Below are 19,628 nucleotides of genomic sequence, written 5' to 3'. Positions count from 1 at the left end.
ATGAAGTTTAAAGTGAAGTTCTTCAGTTCTGTGAAGAAGGTCATTGGTAGCTTGATGGGGATAGCATTGAATCTATAGATTACTTTGGGCAATATGGCCATTTTCATGATATTAATTCTGCCTAACCATGCACATGGAATATTTTTCCATTTGTGTCCTCTATTATTTCATTGAGCAGTGGTTTGCAGTTCTCATTGAAGAGGTCCTTTACATCCTTTGTTAGTTGTATTCCTAGATATTTTATTCTCTTTGTAGCAATTGTGAATGGGAGTTCGCTCTTATTTGGCTCTCTGTTTGTTATTGGCATATAGGAATGCTTGTGATTTCTGCACATTGATTTTGTATCCTGAGACTTTGCCGAAGTTGCTTATCAGTTTGAGAAGACTTTGGGCTGAGATGATGGGGTCTTCTAGATATACAATCATGTCATCTGCAAATAGAGGCAGTTTGACTTCCTCCTTTCCTAATTGAATGCCCTTTATTTCTTTTTCTTGCCTGATTGCTCTGGCTGAACTTCCAATACTATATTGAATATGAGTGGTGAGAGAGGGCATCCTTGTCTAGTGCCTGATTTCAAAGGGAATTCTTCCAGCTTTTGCCCGTTCAGTATATTGGCTGTAGGTTTGTCATATATAGCTTTATCATTTTATGATACGTTCCATCAATATCTATTTTATTGAGAGTTTTTAGCATGAAGCGCTGTTGAATTTTGTCAAAGGCCTTCTCTGCAACTATTGAGATAATCATGTGGTTTTTGTGTTTGGTTCCGTTTATGTGATGGATTACATTTATGGATTTGTGTATGTTGAACCAGCCTTGCATCCCTGGGGTGAAGCCTACTTGATCGTGATGGATAAGCTTTTTGATGTGCTGTTGCAATCTGTTTGCCAGTATTTTATTGAAGATTTTTGCATCGATGTTCATCATGGATATTGGCCTGAAGTTTTCTTTTTTTAGTTGAGTCTCTGCCTGGTTTTGGTATTAAGATGATGTTGGTCTCATAAAATGAGTTAGGGAGGATTCCCTCCTTTTGTGTTGTTTGATACAGTTTCAGAAGGAATGGAACCAGCTCATCTTTATATGTCTGGTAGAATTCAGCTGTGAAGCTGTCTGGATCTGAACTTTTTTTGGTTGGTAGGCTATTGATTGCTGCCTCTACTTCAGCCCTTGTTATTGGTCTATTCAGGGTTTCAACTTCCTCCTGGTCTAGTCTTGGTAGAGTACAAGTGTCTAGGAATTTATCAATTTTTTCCTGGTTTATGGTTTATTTGCATAGAGCTGTTTGTCGTAATCTCTGATGGTAGTTTGTATTTCTGTGGGTTCAGTGGTAATATCCCCTTTATCGTTTTTCACTCCATCTATTCAATTCTTCTCCCTTTTCTTTTTTATTAATCTGGCTAGTGGTCTATTTTGTTGACCTTTTCAAAAAACCAGCTCCGGGATTTATTGATTTTTTTGAAGGGTTTTTATGTCTCTATCTCCTTCAGTTTGGCTCTGATCTTAGTTATTTCTTGTCTTCTGCTAGCTTTTGAGTTTTTTTTATCTTGCTCTTCTAGCTCTTTCAATTTTGACAATAGGGTATCAATTTTAGATCTTTCCTCTCTTCTCTGGTGGGCATTTATTGCTATAAATTTCCCTCTCAACACTGCTTTAAAGGTGTCCCAGAGATTCTGGTAAGTTGTGTCTTCATTCTGGTTGGTTTCGAAGAACATGTTTGTTTCTGCCTTCATTTCATTGTTTATCCAGTTGACACTCAGAAGCAAGTTGTTCAGTTTCCAAGCGGTTGTGCAGGTTTGAGTGTGTGTCTTGATCCTGAGTTCTAGTCTGATTGCGCTGTGGTCTGATAGACTATTTGTTATGATTTCTGTTCTTTTGCATTTGCTGAGAAGTGACTTGCTTCCAATGATGTGGCCAATTTTAGAGTAAGTGCAATGTGGTGCTGAGAAAAATGTATATTCTGTGGATTTGGGGTGGAGTGTTCTGTATATGTCTATTAGGTCTGCTTGGTCCAGCTCTGCATTCAAGTCTTGGATATCCTTGTTAATTTTCTGTCTCATTGATCTGTCTAATATTGACAGTGGAGTGTTGAAGTCTCCCACTATTATTGTGTGGGAGTCTAAATCCTGTTTTAGGTCATTAAGAACTTGCTTTATGTATCTGGGTGCTCATGTATTGGGGGCATATATATTTAGGATGGTCAGCTCTTCTTGTTGGATTGATCCTTTTGCCATTATATAGTGTCCTTCTTTGTCTCTTTTGATCTTTGTTGGTTTGAAGTCCATTTTATCAGAGACTAGGATTGCAACCCCTGCATTTTTTTGTTCTCCATTTGCTTGGTAAATCTTCCATCCCTTTATTTTGAGTCTATGTGTGTCTTTGTATGTGAGATGGGTTTCCTGAATACAGCACACCGATGGGTTTTGACTTTTTATCCAGTTCGCCAGTCTGTGTCTTTTGATTGGGGCATTTAGGCTGTTTACATTCAATGTTACTATTGTTATGTGTGAATTTGATCCTGCCATTTTGTTACTGGCTGGTTTTCTTTCCCATTAGTTGACTCATTTTCTTCATTGCATTTTTGGTCTTTGCCCACTGGTTTGCTTTTGCAGTGACTGGTACTTGTTCCTTTCTGTGCTTAGTGTTTTTTTCAGGAGCTCTTGTAGTGCAGGTCTGGTGGTGACAAAATCTCTCAGTAATTGCTTGTCCGTAAAGGATTTTATTTCTCCTTCACTTATGAAGCTTAGTTTGGCTGGTTATGAGATTCTGGGTTGAAAGTTCTTTTCTTTAAGGATGTTGAATATTGTTCTCCACTCTCTTCTGGCTTGTAGGGTTTCTGCAGAGAGATCTGCTGTGAGTCTGACTGGCTTCCCTCTGTGGGTGACCTGACCTTTCTCTCTGGCTGCCCTTAGCATTTTTTCCTTCATTTCAACCCTGGTGAATCTGATGATTATGTGCCTTGGGGTAGCTCTTCTTGAGGAATATCTTTGTGGAGTTCTCTGCATTTCTTGAATTTGAAATTTAGACTGCCTTGATAGGCTTGGGAATTTCTCCTGGATAATATCCTGGAGCATGTTTTCCCGCTTGGATTCATTCTCCCCATCATATTCAGGTACACTGATCAAGCATAGGTTAGGTCTTTTCACATAATCCTATATTTCTTGGAGGCTTTGTTCATTTCTTTTCACTCTTTTTTCTCTTTTCTTGCCTTCTCTTTTTATTTCATTGAGTTGATCTTCAATCTCTGATATCCTTTCTTCTGCTTGATCGATTCGGCTATTAAAACTTGTGTTTGCTTCACGTAGTTCTTGTGCTGTGTTTTTCAACTCCATCAAGTCGTTTATGTTCTTCTCTAAGCTGGATATTCTAGTTAGCATTTCATCTAACCTTTTTTCAAGGTTTTTGATTTCTTTTCATTGAGTTAGAATGTGTTCCTTTAGCTCAGAAAAGTTTGTTATTATCCACCTACTGAAGCCTGTTTCTGTCAATTCGTCGTACTCTTTCTCAGTCATGATGTGATTGTGTGTTGTTGAGGAGTTGTGATCCCTTGAAGGAGAAGAGGTGTTCTGGTCTTTGATGGTTTCATCTTTTTTGCGCTGTTTTTTTCCCATCTTTGTGGGTTTACCTGGCTGTGTTGTCAGGGAGTTGCTTGATGAGGTCGCTTGTCTGCCTGTGGAGACGCTATTGGGTTTCTCTCACATTGTCTTTTAAAGGTGCCCTGTTCTAATTGGCTTAGAGAGATAATAAGTGCTTATATAAAATATTTCTAAAATTCCTAAATAATTTAACTTATGATATTTTAAATATGCTGCACTGAAAATATTCTACTTATAATATTGAGAATCTGAGTTCATATAATTAGGATAAATCTTTAGCAAATGAGACTAACCTAATAATTTTAGTTATTAAGAAAATCCAAAAGTCAGGTGTGATGACGTGTATGTGTAATGCTAGCTACTTGGGAAGCTGAGGCAGGAGGATTATTGCTTAAGCCCAGATGTTAGAGACCAGCTTGAGCTAAATATTGAGACCCTGTCTCAAAATGTACATATAAACAAGAAAAACAAAAGCCGCAAACTTAAATAACAACAATAAAAAACCCCAGCCATGTTCTTTCTCTTATTTACATTAATCTTAAGTATAACAAAAGTATACATTTTATTTCACTTTAGTTTTTCCTAAACTTCTATAGGCTTATTTGTCAAATAAGCTCACATTCTTCCTATATAATATTTAAGATTATTAAAAAGCATAAAACTGAGATCAATGAAATCAAATAATTCTGGAATCCTTATAATTTTAATAGTTATTATGTTTTATAGTATGTCAGTTTCAAAATAACTTGAGATTTTTATTTACTTAAAGTCTTGAGCTGATATTAAATTGAATAAATCATCATCAGATACCTAGATGATGTCTAAATAAGATAGAGTATTAGAGCATTTATTATTAAGCATCATTTTAAGTTAACTTTTGTAAAATTATATAGTTATTAACTATATAGAAATTAAAATTATATAGTTAATAACTATGTATTTTTTAAGGTGAATATACTTTGCTATAGAGAGGTTATATCTTTGGGTTATGTTAATGAATGTGTTGATTCATCTTTGCTACATTAAGAAGGTGTAAAAGGGACATGTGTGGCAGTAGAAAGTTGTGTTCTTTGTGTTTATGAGGTTTGCTAGTCTGCTGAAATGGTTACATATTATTTCTCAATTATCTAAGTTCCCTAGTTTTCTCTATGACATAGAAACTATTTTGTAAATATCAGAATTAATATGGGTAGTTGCAATTATATAAGAAGCAATAATGACAGAGAAGTATAACTATATGTGTTCTTCTGTTTTTCAAGGAAAAATAACATATTTTTTTCTTAAAGCCCGGTTCTCAGAATTTTTGGTCTCAAGACCCCTTTATATATTCTTAAATTAAAATTCATTAAGGATCCCTAAGAGCTTTTGTTTATGTGAGTTATACCTATTGATATTTACTGTATTAGAAATTAAAACTAAGAAATTAAAAAATATTTGGTTCATTTGAAAATAGCAACAATGAAACCACTTCACGTTAAGTAACTTATTTTCTTTCCTTTTTTTTTTTTTTGAGACTCTCTCTTGTTGCCCAGGCAGGAGTGCAATGGCAAAATCTTGGGTCACTGCAACCTCTGCCTCCTGGATTAAAGTGATTCTCCTCCCTCAGCCTCCCGAGTTACTGGGATTACAGGCACCCGCCACCATGCGCAGCTAATTTTTGTATTTTTAGTAGAGATGGGGTTTGCCATGTTGGCCAGGCTGATCTTGAACTCCTGACCTCAGGTGATCCACCCACCTTGGCCTCCCACAGTGCTGGGATTACAGGCATGAGGCACCACACCCAGCCAAGTAACTTATTTTCAATGCATTGTTTTATTAATTTTGAAAATCTCTTTAACTTCTGAATTACCACAAGTCAGATTCTCATATCTCTTCATTCAATCTCATGAGATACCACACAAAGTTTAGCTGCCGGAAGAACTCAATCATACACTCAAGAAAAAAGGAAAGAGAATGGGTTAAGTGTCAAAAAAAAGGCAAAGTCTTAATATTAATATGAAAATAGTGTTGACCTTGCAGGTCCACTTAAAAAGTCTCAAACACTTTTACAGGTGTGAAGACTACTCTTTGTTCTAAAGTGTCAGTTTGTTCCAGAATATAAGAGCATAACAAAGGACAAAGTTTTATGAGATTGCATTTGCCTTGGTTTCTAATAACTGCATCTGAAGTGAAGCTGGGAAACATTAAAATTTTAGTGAGTTTGCTAAGTTTTGATGTGCTTATTTCTTTGGCACTGATTAACGCCGGTCCTACAATAAGAAAGGTTATTCTTTTTGTGTAAATGCTTTTTTGTGCTTTCTGTTTATTTTCTCTTTATTTAAATAGATAAAAAAGCAAAGAACAAAGGCTCCTCATTTATGAATGAGTCAAGGTTATTTATAATCACGTCACCTTCTATGTTCATTTTCAAATATTTTATTGTTGCTTTGAAAAATTAGATAACCAAGAACTGTTTCTTAGGTCTTTATCAAGTGCCCCATTCTTTTTTGATAATTCTTTCAACTTTCCCTTTTAAAGATCAGATCAAAACTTAGGAAAAAATGTTCTTTTCTTACCAAAAATTATCTTTAAAATTTCCTAGAGGGCCTCTAGAAAACCCCATATTTGTTTTCATCTTATAAAAGGAAATGCTGGGAATAATTAGATTCATTTGAAGTTTCATAAGAGGAGCTGCCATATCTGAGAAGGGATAGTCTGTCCTAGGTTAGATTCTTATAGGCAAATTGTTATTAATATAAATATTTCAGAAATTGTTTGCTTTACAGGAAGTTCCTGGAAATCTGACAATGCCCTTGCTATTTTACCCTAAGAGGAAATACTGATTAAAACTTCTAGGTTGGCATGGTGGCTCACACCTATAATCCCAGCACTTTGGAAGGACAATTGCTTGAGCCCCATAATTCAAGGCTGCAGTGAACTATGACGGGACTACTGTACTCCACCCTGGGTGATAGAGTGAGACTTTGTCTCAAAAAACAAAACAAAACCAAAAACAAAAAAACCTCCTGTGAAATAGTTACATATGTACCTCAAAAGAAAATTTTATTTATCTTGTATTCTGATCTTATTGGTTATAGAAGTAAATTAAACACAGCTCTAAAATATTTGTCATTCACAGGGAATTTCCTTTTTTTTTTTTTTTTTTTTTTTTTTTTTTTTTTTTATTCTGATGCTTGCCTGAAAGCTCTGCTACAAGCTATAGTCAATAGTTTATGCCTGCCACAGAGACAGATTCAGAGCATTAGGGAAAAGGAGTATAATGCACACGTTAATATTGATATTGACATATCAAACAATAACCTCTTGAGTACAGGCTTCTGAGGTGATACAGTTTAGCTAACTTTTATATAGTACTGGGGGACTGAATTAGGAATTCCAGGACTCTTTAGTATGGAGGCAGATGGCTTCAGGAAAGCAGACTGCTATCTCAACATTTAGCAGAACAAGAATGATGAAGGACTAGTGAAATATTAAAGAAAAGTTTTTTTGTGTGTTTATTTGGAATATTGTTGATTAGTTTTTGTTTTGTTTTTTTGAGACAGCCTTGTTCTGTCGCCCATGTTGGAGTGCAGTGGCATGATCTTGGCTCGCTGGAACCTCCACCTCCCAGGTTCAGGCAGCTCTTGTGCCTCAGCCTCCCAAGAAGCTGGGAGTACAGGCATGTGTCACCATGCCCAGCTAATTTTTGTATTTTTAGTAGAGATGGGGTTTTGCCATGATGGCCAGGCTGGTCTTGAACTCCTGGCCTCAAGCAATCTGCCCACCCTGGGCTCCCAAAATGCTGGGATTACAGGTGTGAGCCAATGTGCCCAGCCAGTTAGTTTTAAATATTATAAGGCTATGTGGCTCTAGACTTACAAAATAAATCAAGGGGACTTACATGGTTAATTAACACTCTTGTTGCTAAATAATCAGGGCAAATCTTGTGAATCTAGCCTTTTTTTGTGATCAGTTATCATCTTTGTGATTACTTTGATCATAGGGGTTGGTGGAGACTCTGTCAGCAAAAATTAAGAGACTTTGAAATGGGCAAAAAAGGTCATTGTCGTCCAGTTTAGTGCATCCTTCTGGGTTACTGCCACCTTTCATTTTCTTTGAGCTATTCAATAATTTTGTAGGTTGAGGAAAACTTATAGTAATGTATATGATTATTTAGTTTTCAGGGCAAAAGGCAGATACTGTTTAACTATTTAACAAGCTTTCAGTGTTTTGTAAAAATGAAATTCTTTGAAAAGGCTATGTAGGGTAGGGTGAGGTGAAGGAGGGGAGAGATCTTTAGGGAAATAACTGTGGAAGAATCATTTCTCCTTGGTTGGGAAGAAGGTACTGGTCTGTGAGTCTTAAAAGAAGCAGGGGCCCCCTCCCTGCTGTTTAGCAGGCAGTATGTTGGGGAAGCAGTCAGGCTTTAGAAGGGATGGCTGTGAAATACACCCAAGGAAGCTAGCTGCCCTGAGGTTTCCAGCCTCTATTTGATCCTAGTGCTCCTAGCATGGCCCAAAGGAGCAAAGACTTGAGATCTAATGGCACTACAAGAATACTCTAGATGTATCCAGTGCAGACCAGTGACCAGGTGTGTCTCCCTGATGCTTTGGTGCTGCTTAAGTACCTTCAGATTCCTTAGCATAACTCTTTGAGATAGTAAGCTCCAATTGTGGCTTAATAAAATTTCCTACCAGTCCTGTGGCATAGGTACTTAGAGTACGATTTAAATGGAATCAAATACATTTCTTGCATACCTGAGGTTCTGCACTTAATATTCATGCCTGCTACATAATGCTTCTGAATTTTTCCTTGATTTCCCTGTCTTTTAGTAGCTGGTTTTCAGGCTTCGCTCCTGGACTGAAGCAAGTATTCCTATCTTTTATTCTTTTATTTTTGCTATGGAGGTATCTTGAAATTCATTTTGAAATTAAAACTTGTTGGCTGGCAGGAGTTTGCTGCATGTATGTTTTATCTCTTTCTTCCTGGTTCCTCTATCATCTCATTCCCACTCAAGGAGGTAGAAAAGGACAGTTAGCACCTCCTAAGGAATACTGTGGGATGCCCAGTTCCTAAAATCTCTTTCCTAGTAAATTAAAGGTTTAGCGTAAGTATCTTATCACACAGAGAGTAAAATAAATGAACCAATATGTGTAACTATGTTGGCTTTGTTTACTGGTGAGCAAATCCTTGGCATAAATGACATCTTTGTTAGCACTAATGAAGGTTAGGCTGAGAGTGTTCTGTCTTTACCACAACTGAGCCACAACTGCCAAGTCTATATATGATATAAGCTTGTCATCTCTCTGGAAGTACTAGAAAAGATAAACGTTAGTTCTGCCAAATAGGTATTGTGCCACAATTAGGCTGTTTAGAAACTAAGAGAAATTATACATGAAACAACTTCTGGAAATAACAAATTTAACATTTAAATAGACCTGACTTCATGGTTTGCTCTTGTAATACTGAGAGTACCACAGGCAGTTTGATGGTAATGAAAACAGACATTGAAAATTGTTTCTTTCAGCTGTACTACAGTGCAGGTCTCAGCCCTTCGCCTTTGTGATCTCAGGAGAAGTCTGCAGCAATTTGCTCTACCTGGGGCTAAAGAGACTTTGAGGGAACACTAACCCAGCAACTGTCTGCCATAAGAACACCTACCCACACTTCAGTACTTTCACTCCTGGATGTAATGTGAGATTGTTTTCTTCTATAGTTTTTAGCATCTGCAGTGCTATTCTGAAAGACTCTAACACTAAAGTTTGTGAAGGGAAGGCAGGCATTCTTCTGTTCAGGTTGCTAAATTCTGACATTTGTTCTCAGAGTCAATACAGTTCACTATCCAAAGAGTCCGGTTATAAATTTAGGCACTTTTATAGTTACAAGAGGACAGAGATCAAGAACAATCATATATAAAAGATCTAGCTTAAAATAAATCAAACTATTAGAAAATATGAATTTTAGTAAAAATTGCTATTATGACAGTATTTTTGTAATTTTTCAGTTTAGTCATTAATGTGAGAGAAAATATGGAAAAGGATTATCAGCTTGCAAAACATTTTATGCTGAAATATCTTTGAGCCAAAAATCAAGGTTGGTTATCTAGTAAAGAGTATTTTACTTTCATAATATTATTCAATGGACCCAATAGTCATCGTCCACTAACACATTTCATTAAGAAATATAAACTTAGTGTTACTGAAATGTTCAAATTGTTTTTATAGGAATAAATATATACCATGTACAAATATACTTAGTCCTATAAACTAGTGTGTGTCTGTGTGTGTATTTTTTTTTTAGACAAGGTCTCGCTCTGTTGCCCAGGCTGGAGTGCAGAGGTGCAATCTTGGCTCACTGCAGCCTTGACCACCCAGGCTCAAGCGATCCTCCCACCTCAGCCCCCAAGTAGCTGGAACTACAGGCACGTGCTACCATGCCCAGCTAAATTTTGTATTTTTTGTAGTGATGGGGTTTCACCATGTTGCCTAGGTGGTCTTGAACTCCTGGGCTCAAGCAACCTGCCCGCCTCAGTCTCCCAAAGTACTAGAATTACAGGCATGAGATACTATGCCTGGCCATATTTTCATTTTTATTATTATTTTGTAAAGAGGAGCAAAAGGAATGCCTAATCCTCCATTTCTTCCTTGTGGGGAAGGAGAGCTAAGCATTCTTGGTAGATTTGGAATATATGGTGGGTGAACTGGTTGGTCTGGGGGTGGGGTGAATCATGTTTAAATCTGAGCAGAAGGAAGGATCTTAGAGCTTTACCCTGGTAGTAAATATCATGTATAAAGGATGTCCTAATATAGTACAATAGAGTGAGGAACAGATCAGGTCTCCAGGGGAATAGCAAAAACCATTCTGCAAGTTGTGGGATTCCCCAGGTTGCTCCTGAGGGTAAGCTCCCTGACCTACCCACATTGTATCCCTTTTAGAGAGACCTTTAATTTCTGAAGCCTCACAGATTTTCAGCTCTGTGGGTGCCTGGCTTTGAATAACAGATGCCTACCGGCCACAGTTAATCAACCATATGCAAGAACATTGTAGTAGATAAATTTTATGAGCCCTATCTTTCATACCTTTTCCCCCATGGATACACCCCCCGATGTGATGATGACATCAGCACGACTGATACCCTCATTCAAGGCATTGAGTAAGTCATCTGGGCTGGAAAAAAATAAAGACATAAATTAACACACAAGGAAAAGATTTTAGATATAGTGCCAACTTAAAACTAAATCACCTTATTCACTAATAGGCATTAACCTGAGTACAGCACTATATTCTGAATGAAGTGGGAGTCAAAAGGGTCTCTGCCTAACAGGAGCAGTAAGTCTTATTATGAAGAAAGGACCTTGTACATACTGAAGTAGTGGCTACTGGCAATTTGACAAGGCTTTTTGTTCTAACAAGCCAGTATAATGAAGGGAGACAATGAGGTGTTGGAGGATGTGTAACTGTCCTGGTTTGCCTAGGAATATTCCTGTTTTAGTACTAACGTCAGATGTCCTAGGAATCCAAGGTACTCCAGGACAATTTGTTACCTGAGGTGTTGGAAAGATCATATAGGACTCTTTAGAGGGAATGTCTTAAGTGAAGCTCTGATAAATGAGCTTGATTCTCAGAGGTGAAAAGGAAAGGAATGGGAAAGAGCTTCATAAGCAAGAGGATCTGTACTAGCAAAGCCTTGGAATAATGGTTAAGCCTGTGCGTTTCTAGGTCATTGTGGAAAATGGTCTGCTTAGAGTGAAGGACCTCAGTGGAATGACTGAGATAGGTAGGATGGGACATGATTTTGAAGAACCCTCAAGCTGAAGAATTTAGAGTTTAATAGGAAATGGAGGGGGGAGAATCCCTAGAAATAGGAAAAGCCAGTAGGTATTCATAATATTGGGACTAGAAAAGGTAGGGAAAAAAAGACAAGGAAAACAGAGATGGTATGAACTACTCAGATAGGGTGTGAATACAGGATAAACATTAGGGATGGAAACTAGGCAGGTTCCTGACTGTCACTTGAAAAGGTAAGTGCAACAGGCCCTTTGATGGTATAGGTCGAAGGCCTGGGGAGAAGAGATGAAAACAAGGGTCTTATCCTTTGGATGTCAGAATGGTTGAAAAGGCCTAACTGGAGACTGATCAACTGAGAATAAACAAAATGCCAAGAATTAAGATTTATGGAGGGACAGGATGATTGGGAGTAGCTGAAAGGGATTGTTTAGTTACTATACTTTAAATCCATACAAATCTACTGGGCAACGTAACCTGTAATTGGCATTTCCCTTCAATTGATGCAGAACAGAAAATACACTTTTTGAGGGGTACATATCTAGCCACACCCTTGTTTTCTGAAAAATTCTTGTCTATTTATAGCACCTGACTCTTCCTTTCCCTTTCTCCCCTATGGACATCTAATGAGAACAACTAAAAGGGAATAATCCTGGTTTCTGATTTTCCACTTCCTGCCTTTCATTCCCCTTGAGGCCTAGCTGTATTCTTGTTCTTGGGTTTTATGAGATAACCTTGTATCCTTCCATATCTCCTTTGCTTAAGCTAGCTTTAGCAGGTTTTTGTTAACTTGAAACCAAATGATCTCTCAATGAGACATCGTATGTTCTCACAAATATCTCATGACAGTGGTTTACTCATGTCCCCTTACCTTAATGCACTATTTAATGAGGGAGGAAGAAGGAAAGTTAGTGACTCAAGACAGCATCTAGGATATAAATTCTATTTTTATCCAGGTGTGACAGAGGTAGGAAGAACTTGAGACCTCCAGAGACACAACGTTCACAGACTCTATAAGAGATAAGCTAGTCAGGAGGTGGCATAACATAGAGATTTAGAATGTGAACTCTGGAGTCAGACTGCCTGAGCTAATATCTTAGCACCACTACTTGCTAGATGTTTAACCATGCACAAGTTGTTTAACTTCTATTTGCCTTAGTTTTTCATCTGTAAAGTAGCCATAACAGGGTTGTTATGAGGATTAAATGACATACTATTTATACATATAAAGCACTTGGAACAAATTAAGGTTTCAAGAAAGTCATTTGTCATTACTATTGCTGCTATGCTAACGAGTTAATTATACAAACGTACCTAACAACTGGCAAAGTTCAATTTTAGCATGCTTGGTAGTTTTTATTCTGGAAAATACTCATGACTAACACAGAAGAAAATCATAGATTGGTACTTAAATACATTCACAGAGCTACATATGAAAGGTCCACATGACAAGGTAGGCCTGGTTCCCATCTGAACAGCTTCATTTACTATGAGGTTCTCTTACAGGGTCTGGGTAAAATTCTCCTTTTCCTCTAGCACTGGCCTGCCCATGCGCTCTGGCTCTGGAATGCAAGCTCCCAAGGAGAAGGGTCAAAAGGAAAGTTTAAAAAATGGCTCATGTAAGGTCAGCCCATCAACATAGAGACCCTTTAAAGTCATTCAGTCAGTCATTGCACAGGCAGCCAAAAAAGTACCCAGGCATTAATTGAAGGTAGACTCTATGTGTAAAACATTAAAGACTTAAAAAAAAACCCTGACATAAATTTCAAAGTTAAACTAATTGGGCAAACATCTCAGAATTGTTGTGAATAATGTGTGTACTTAAAGTATTTTTGACTAACGTATTTTGAACAGATTTCTCATCAATACTTTTCATTTTGATTTAGGAAGAAAGCAAATTATTCTGTTGTACTGAAATACTATACAATATGCATGTGATGCGTTCCTGATGTTCAGAGTTCTGGGCTCCTTGCCTTGCTGGATCATATTATCGTTACACTAAGCCAATGGTTTACTATGGAGTAAATGGAAAAAACATCCCAAATGCAGCATCACATGGAATTTGGTTCAAAATACTGACTGGGTAATGAATACTATCAACAAAATACAATTTTATGTTAGTACAAAAAGAAATTAGCTAATTTTATAAACCTTGTAATTTGTAACTTACAACATGTTGATTCTACAGAATTATTGTAAAGCTACTGTAAATGAAGCAGCAGTGAGATACACACCATCATAGTATTAATCTTTGGGGATAAAGGTTCTGGCACAGCCTAAGAATTTGTGGTTGGTAGGGAACCAGATCAAGGGGAAAGCTATAATTTTTTTTTAGGTTGATCCAGAAGTCAGAAGTCTGCTTAAAAAAATACTAAGACTGCCCTATCCTTTAAATGCTGGGAAAGTCCACCCTTCACAACAAAACTGTCCAGGAAACACAGCGACCTGGACTGTTTATTTTTGGTACTTTAATAGAAGACTAGCAGCTTGCCATTTAGTGCTTTGCTAATTCAGGAACTGACGCCTCTGTTCCTTTTGCCACTCATGATCCTCTTTTCCACTGTAATTCAATTTTCATCAGGCCCAAAGTACCCTGAGGGTGAACAGAACTTTCAGTAGGCAAAGGAAAATACCAGCAATCTAAGTAGCAACCAACTGGAGAGTAGAAGAATGAGCACCATATTTAGGATATCCCCTAGAGAAATAAAACTTTTGGGACAATAGATAATTTTAATAATAAAAATAATAATGCCAGGTACAGTGGCTCATGCCTGTAATCCCAGCACTTTGGAAAGCTGAGGTGGGCGGATCACAAGGTCAAGAGATAGAGACCATCCTGGCAACACGGTGAAACCCTGTCTCTTCTAAAAATACAAAAATTAGCTGGGCGTGGTGGGCTGGGCACGGTGGCTTATGCCTATAAATCCCAACACTTTGGGAGGCCAAGGCAGGTGGATCACAAGGTCAAGAGTTCAAGACCAGCCTGGCAAGCATGGTGAAACCCCGTCTCTACTAAAAATACAAAAATTAGCTGGGTGTGGTGGTGGGCACCTGTAATCCCAGCTACCCGGGAGGCTGAGACAGAGAATTGCTTGAACCCAGGAGGTGGAAGTTGCAGTGAGCTGAGATTGCACCACTGCACTCCAGCCTGGGGGACAAAGTGAGACTCTGCCTCAAAACAAAACAAAACAAAACAAAACAAAACACTAATACAGATTCAATTATGACATTAAAACTGTGTTCTGGAACAAAAGAACAAAATATGTGATTTTCAGTTTTTTTTTTAGTTGTACTTTAGGTTCTGGGGTACATGTGCACATCATGCAGGACTGTCGCATAGGTACATACATAGCAAGGTGGTTTGCTGCCTTCATCCCCGCATCACCTATATCTGGCATTTCCTCCCCATGTTATCCCTCCCCAACCTCCCCACACTCTGCTGTCCTTCCCCTAGCCACCCACAACAGACCCCAGTGTGTGATGCTCCCCTCCCTGTGTCCATGTGTTCTCGTTGTTAAACACCCGCCTATGAGTGAGAACATTCAGTGTTTGATTTTCTGTTATTGTGTCAGTTTGCTGAGAATGATGGTTTCCAGGTTCATCCATGTCCCTACAAAGGACACAAACTCCTCATTTTTTTTTTTTTTTAATAGAGGTGGGGTTTCACCATGTTGGCCAGGCTGGTCTCGAACTCCTGACCTCAGGTGATCCGCCCGCCTCAGCCTCCCAAAGTGCTGGGATTACAGGCATAAGCCACCATGCCTGGCCAACTCATCATTTTTTATGGCTGCATAGTATTCCATGGTATATATGTGCCACATTTCCTTGTCCAGTCTATCATTGATGGGCATTTGGGTTGGTTCCAGGTCTTTGCTATTGTAAACGGTGCCGAAATGAACATACATGTGCGTGTGTCTTTATAATAGAATGATTTATAATACTTTGGGTATATACCCAGTAATGGGATTGCTCAGTCAAATGGAATTTCTATTTCTAGGTCCTTGAGAAATCGCAACACTGTCTTCCACAATGGTTGAACTAATTTACACTCCCACCAACAGTGTAAAAGTGTTCCTATTCCTCCACATCCTCTCCAGCATCTGTTGTCCCCAGATTTTTTAATGATCACCATTCTAACTGGCATGAGATGGTATCTTGATGTGGTTTTGATTTGCATTTCTCTAATGACCAGTGATGATGAGCATTTTTTCATATGTTTGTTGGCCGCATAAATGCCTTCTTTTGAAAAGTGTCTGTTTATATAATTTGCCCACTTTTTGATGGGGTCATTTGTTTTTTTCTTGTAAATCCGTTTTAGTTCTTTGTAGATTCTGGATACTAGCCCTTTGTCAGATGGTAGATTGCAAAAAATGTTCCACATTCTATTGGTTGCCAGTTCACTCTAATGATTGTTTCTTTTGCCGTACAGAGGCTCTGGAGTTTAATTAGATCCCATTTGTGTATTTTGGCTTTTGTTGCCAATGTTTTTGGTGTTTAGTCATGAAGTCCTTGCCTATGCCTCTGTCCTGAATGGTTTTGCCTAGGTTTTCTTCTAGGGTATTTATGGTGTTAGGTCTAATGTTTAAGTCTTTAATCCATCTGGAGTTAATTTTAGTGTAAGGTGTCAGGAAGGGGTGCGGTTTCTGTTTTCTGCACATGGCTAGCCAGTTTCCCCAACACCATTTATTATTATTATTTAGCAACTTTCCCCATTACTTTTGTCAGGTTTGTCAAAGATCAGATGGTTGTAGATGTGTGGCATTGCCTCCGAGGCCTCTGTTCTGTTCCATTGGTCTATAGCTCTGTTTTGGTACCAGTACCATGCTGTTTTGATTACTGTAGCCTTGTAGTATAGTTTGAAGTCAGGTAGGGTGATGCCTCCAGCTTTGTTCTTTTTGCTTAGGATTGTCTTGGCTATGTGGGCTCTCTTTTGGTTCCATACGAAGTTTAAAGTGGATTTTTCCAGTTCTGTGAAGAAGGTCATTGGTAGCTTCATGGGGATGGCATTGAATCTATAAATTACTTTGGGCAGTATGGCCATTTTTACGACACTGATTCTTCCTAACCATAAGCATGAAATGTTTTTCCATTGGTTTGTGTCCTCTCTTATTACCTTGAGCAGTGGTGTGTAGTCCTCCTTGTAAAGGTCCTTTACGTCCTTTGTTAGTTGTATTTCTAAGTATTTTATTCCCTTTGTAGCAATTGTGAATGGGAGTTCTCTCTTGATTTGGCTCTCTGTTAAGTCTGTTACTGGGGTATAGGAATGCTTGTGATTTCTTTTTTTTTTTCTTTTTTTTTGTGATTTCTGCACATTAATTTTGTATCCTGAGACTTTGCTGAAGTTGCTTATCAGTTTCAGGAGATTTTGGGCTGAGATGATAGGGTCTTCTAAATAGACAATCATGTCGTCTGCAAATAGAGACAATGTGACTTCCTCCTTTCCTAACTGAATACCGTTTATTTCTTTTTCTTGCCTGATTGCTCTGGCTAGAACTTCCAATACTATATTGAATAGGAGTGGTGAGAGAGTGCATCCTTGTCTAGTGCCAGATTTCAAAGGGAATGCTTCCAGTTTTTGCCCATTCAGTATGCTATTGGCTGTGGGTTTGTCATAAATAGCTTTTATTATTTTGAGATACGTTCCATCAATACCTAGCTTATTGAGAGTTTTTAGCATAAAGTGCTGTTGAATTCTGTTGAAGGCTTTCTCTGCATCTATTGAGATAATCATGTGGTTTTTGTCTTTGGTTCTGTTTATGTGGTAGATTATGTTTATAGACTTGTGTATGTTGAACCAGCTTTGCATCCCTGGGATGAAGCCTACTTGATCGTGATGGATAAACTTTTAGATGTGCTGTTGCAATCTGTTTGCCAGTATTTTATTAAAGATTTTTGCAACTGTGTTGATCATGGATATTGGCCTGAAGTTTTCTTTTTTTTGTTGAGTCTCTGCTGGGTTTTGGTATCAGGATGATGTTGGTCTCATAAAGTAATGTGGGAAGGATTCTCTCTTTTTGGATTGTTTGGAATAGTTTCAGAAGGAGTGGTACCAGCTCCTCTTTGTACGTGTGGTAGAATTCAGCTGTGAACCCGCCTGGACCTGGACCTGGACTTTTTTTTTGGTTGGTAAGCTATTAATTGCTACCTCAACTTCAGCCCTTGTTATTGGTCTATTCAGGGTTTCAACTTCTCCCTGGTTTAGGCTTGGGAGGGTAGTTTATATTTTGTGGAATTGGTGGTGATATCCCGTTTATTGTTTTTTATTGCATCTGATTATTCTCTCTTTTCTTTTTTATTAATCTGGCTGGTGGTCTATTTTGTTGATCTTTTCAAAAAACCAGCTCCGGGATTTATTGATTTTTTGAAGGCTTTTTTTGTGTCTCTATCTCCTTCAGCTCTGTTCTGATCTTAGTTATGTCTTGTCTTCTGCTAGCTTTTGAATTTTGATCTTGCTCCTCTAGGTCTTTCAATTTTGACAATAGGGTGTTGATTTTAGATCTTTCCTTGCTTCTCATGTAGGCATTTATTGCTCTCAATTTCCCTCTAGACATTCCTTTAAATGTGTCCCAGAGATTCTGGTATGTTGTGTCTTCATTCTCGTTGGTTTTGAAGAGCATCTTTATTTCTGCCTTCATTTCATTGTTTATCCAGTCGACTTTTAGGAGCCAGTTGTTCAGTTTCCATGAAGTTGTACGGTTCTGAGTTAGTTTTTGAATTCTGAGTTCTAACTTGATTGCACTGTGGTCTGAGAGACTGTTTGTTATGATTTCCGTTCTTTTGTATTTGCTGAGGAGTGATTTACTTCCAATTATGCGGTCAATTTTAGAGTAGGTGTGACGTGGTGCTGAGAAGAATGTATATTCTGTGGATTTGGGGTGGAGATGTCTATTAGGTCTGCTTGGTTCAGATCTGAATTCAAGTCCTGGATATCCTTGTTAATTTTGTCTTGTTGATCTGTCTAATATGGTAAAGTGTTAAAGTTTCCCACTATTATTGTGTGGGAGTCTAAGTCTCTTTGTAGGCCATTAAGAACTTGCTTTACGTAACTGAGTGCTCCTGTATTGGGTGTGTATATATTTAGGATCTTAACTCTTCTTGATCCTTTTATCATTATGTAATGCCCTTCTTTGTCTCTTTTTGATCTTTGTTGGTTAAAAGGTCATTTTATCAGAGACTAGGATTGCAACTCCTGCTTTTTTTTTGCTCTCCATTTACTTGGTAAGTCCTCCTCCATCCCTTTATTTTGAGTCTATGTGTGTCCTTGCACATGAGATGGGTTTCCTGAATACAGCACACCAATGGGTCTTAAACTTTTTATCCAATTTTCCAGTCTGTGTCTTTTGATTGGGGCATTTAGCCCATTTACATTTAAAGTTAATATTCTTTTTTTTTGGTATTTTTAGTAGAGACGGGGTTTCACCATGTTGACCAGGATGGTCTCGATCTCTTGACCTCGTGATCCACCCGCCTCGGCCTCCCAAAGTGCTGGGATTATAGGCGTGAGCCACCGTGCCCGGCCTAAGGTTAATATTCTTATGTGTGAATTTGATCCTGCCATTTTGTTACTGGCTGGTTGTTTTGCCCGTTAGTTGATGCAGTTTCTTGTGTCAATGATCTCTACCATTTGGTATGTTTTTGGAGTGTTTGGTACTGGTTGTTCCTTTCCATGTTTAGTGCTTCTTCAGGAGCTCTTGTAAGGCAGGCATGGTGGTGATGAAATCTCTCAGCCATTGCTTTTCCGTAAAGGAGTTATTTCTCCTTTGCTTATGAAGCTTAGTTTGGCTGGACATGAAATTCTAGGTTGAAGGTTCTTTTCTTTAAGGATGTTGAATATTGGCCACTATTCTCTTCTGGCTTGTAGGGTTTCTGCTGAGAAATCTGCTGTGAGTCTGATGGGCTTCCTTTTGTGGGTAACTTGACCTTTCTCTCTGGCTGCTCTTAGCATTTTTTCCTTCATTCAACCCTAGTGAATCTGATGATTATGTGCCCTGGGGTTGCTCTTCTTGAGGAATATCTTTTGTGGTGGTCTCTGTATTTCCTGGACTTGAATGTTGGCCTGCCTTGCTAGGTTGGGGAAGTTCTCCTGGATAATATCCTGAAGAGTGTTTTCCAGCTTGGATTCATTCTACCCATCACATTCAGGTACACTGATCAAACATAGATTAGGTCTTTTCACACAATCCCATATTTCTTGGAGGCTTTGTTAATTTCTTTTCACTTTTTTTCTCTAATCTTGCCTTCTCATTTTATTTCATTGAGTTGATTTTCAGT

General features: G+C 38.2%; 1 protein-coding gene across 1 annotated transcript in view; it reads right to left on the bottom strand.

Moving 5' to 3' along the window:
* The window catches only part of GPHN (gephyrin), a 339,003-nt gene that overhangs the window by 28,462 nt on the left and 290,913 nt on the right, over nucleotides 1–19,628 (bottom strand). The window contains exon 19 of the mRNA XM_037728619.1: nucleotides 10,652–10,739. Coding sequence (XP_037584547.1) covers nucleotides 10,652–10,739 — 88 coding nt within the window. The remainder of the gene's footprint in view (nucleotides 1–10,651; nucleotides 10,740–19,628) is intronic.

The sequence above is a fragment of the Cebus imitator genome, unplaced genomic scaffold (genome assembly GCF_001604975.1).
Source record: "Cebus imitator isolate Cc_AM_T3 unplaced genomic scaffold, Cebus_imitator-1.0 Scaffold13, whole genome shotgun sequence".
Classification (NCBI taxonomy): domain Eukaryota; kingdom Metazoa; phylum Chordata; class Mammalia; order Primates; family Cebidae; genus Cebus; species Cebus imitator.
The sequence above is the reverse complement of the archived record's forward strand: the minus strand, read 5'-3'. Positions and strand labels throughout refer to the sequence as shown.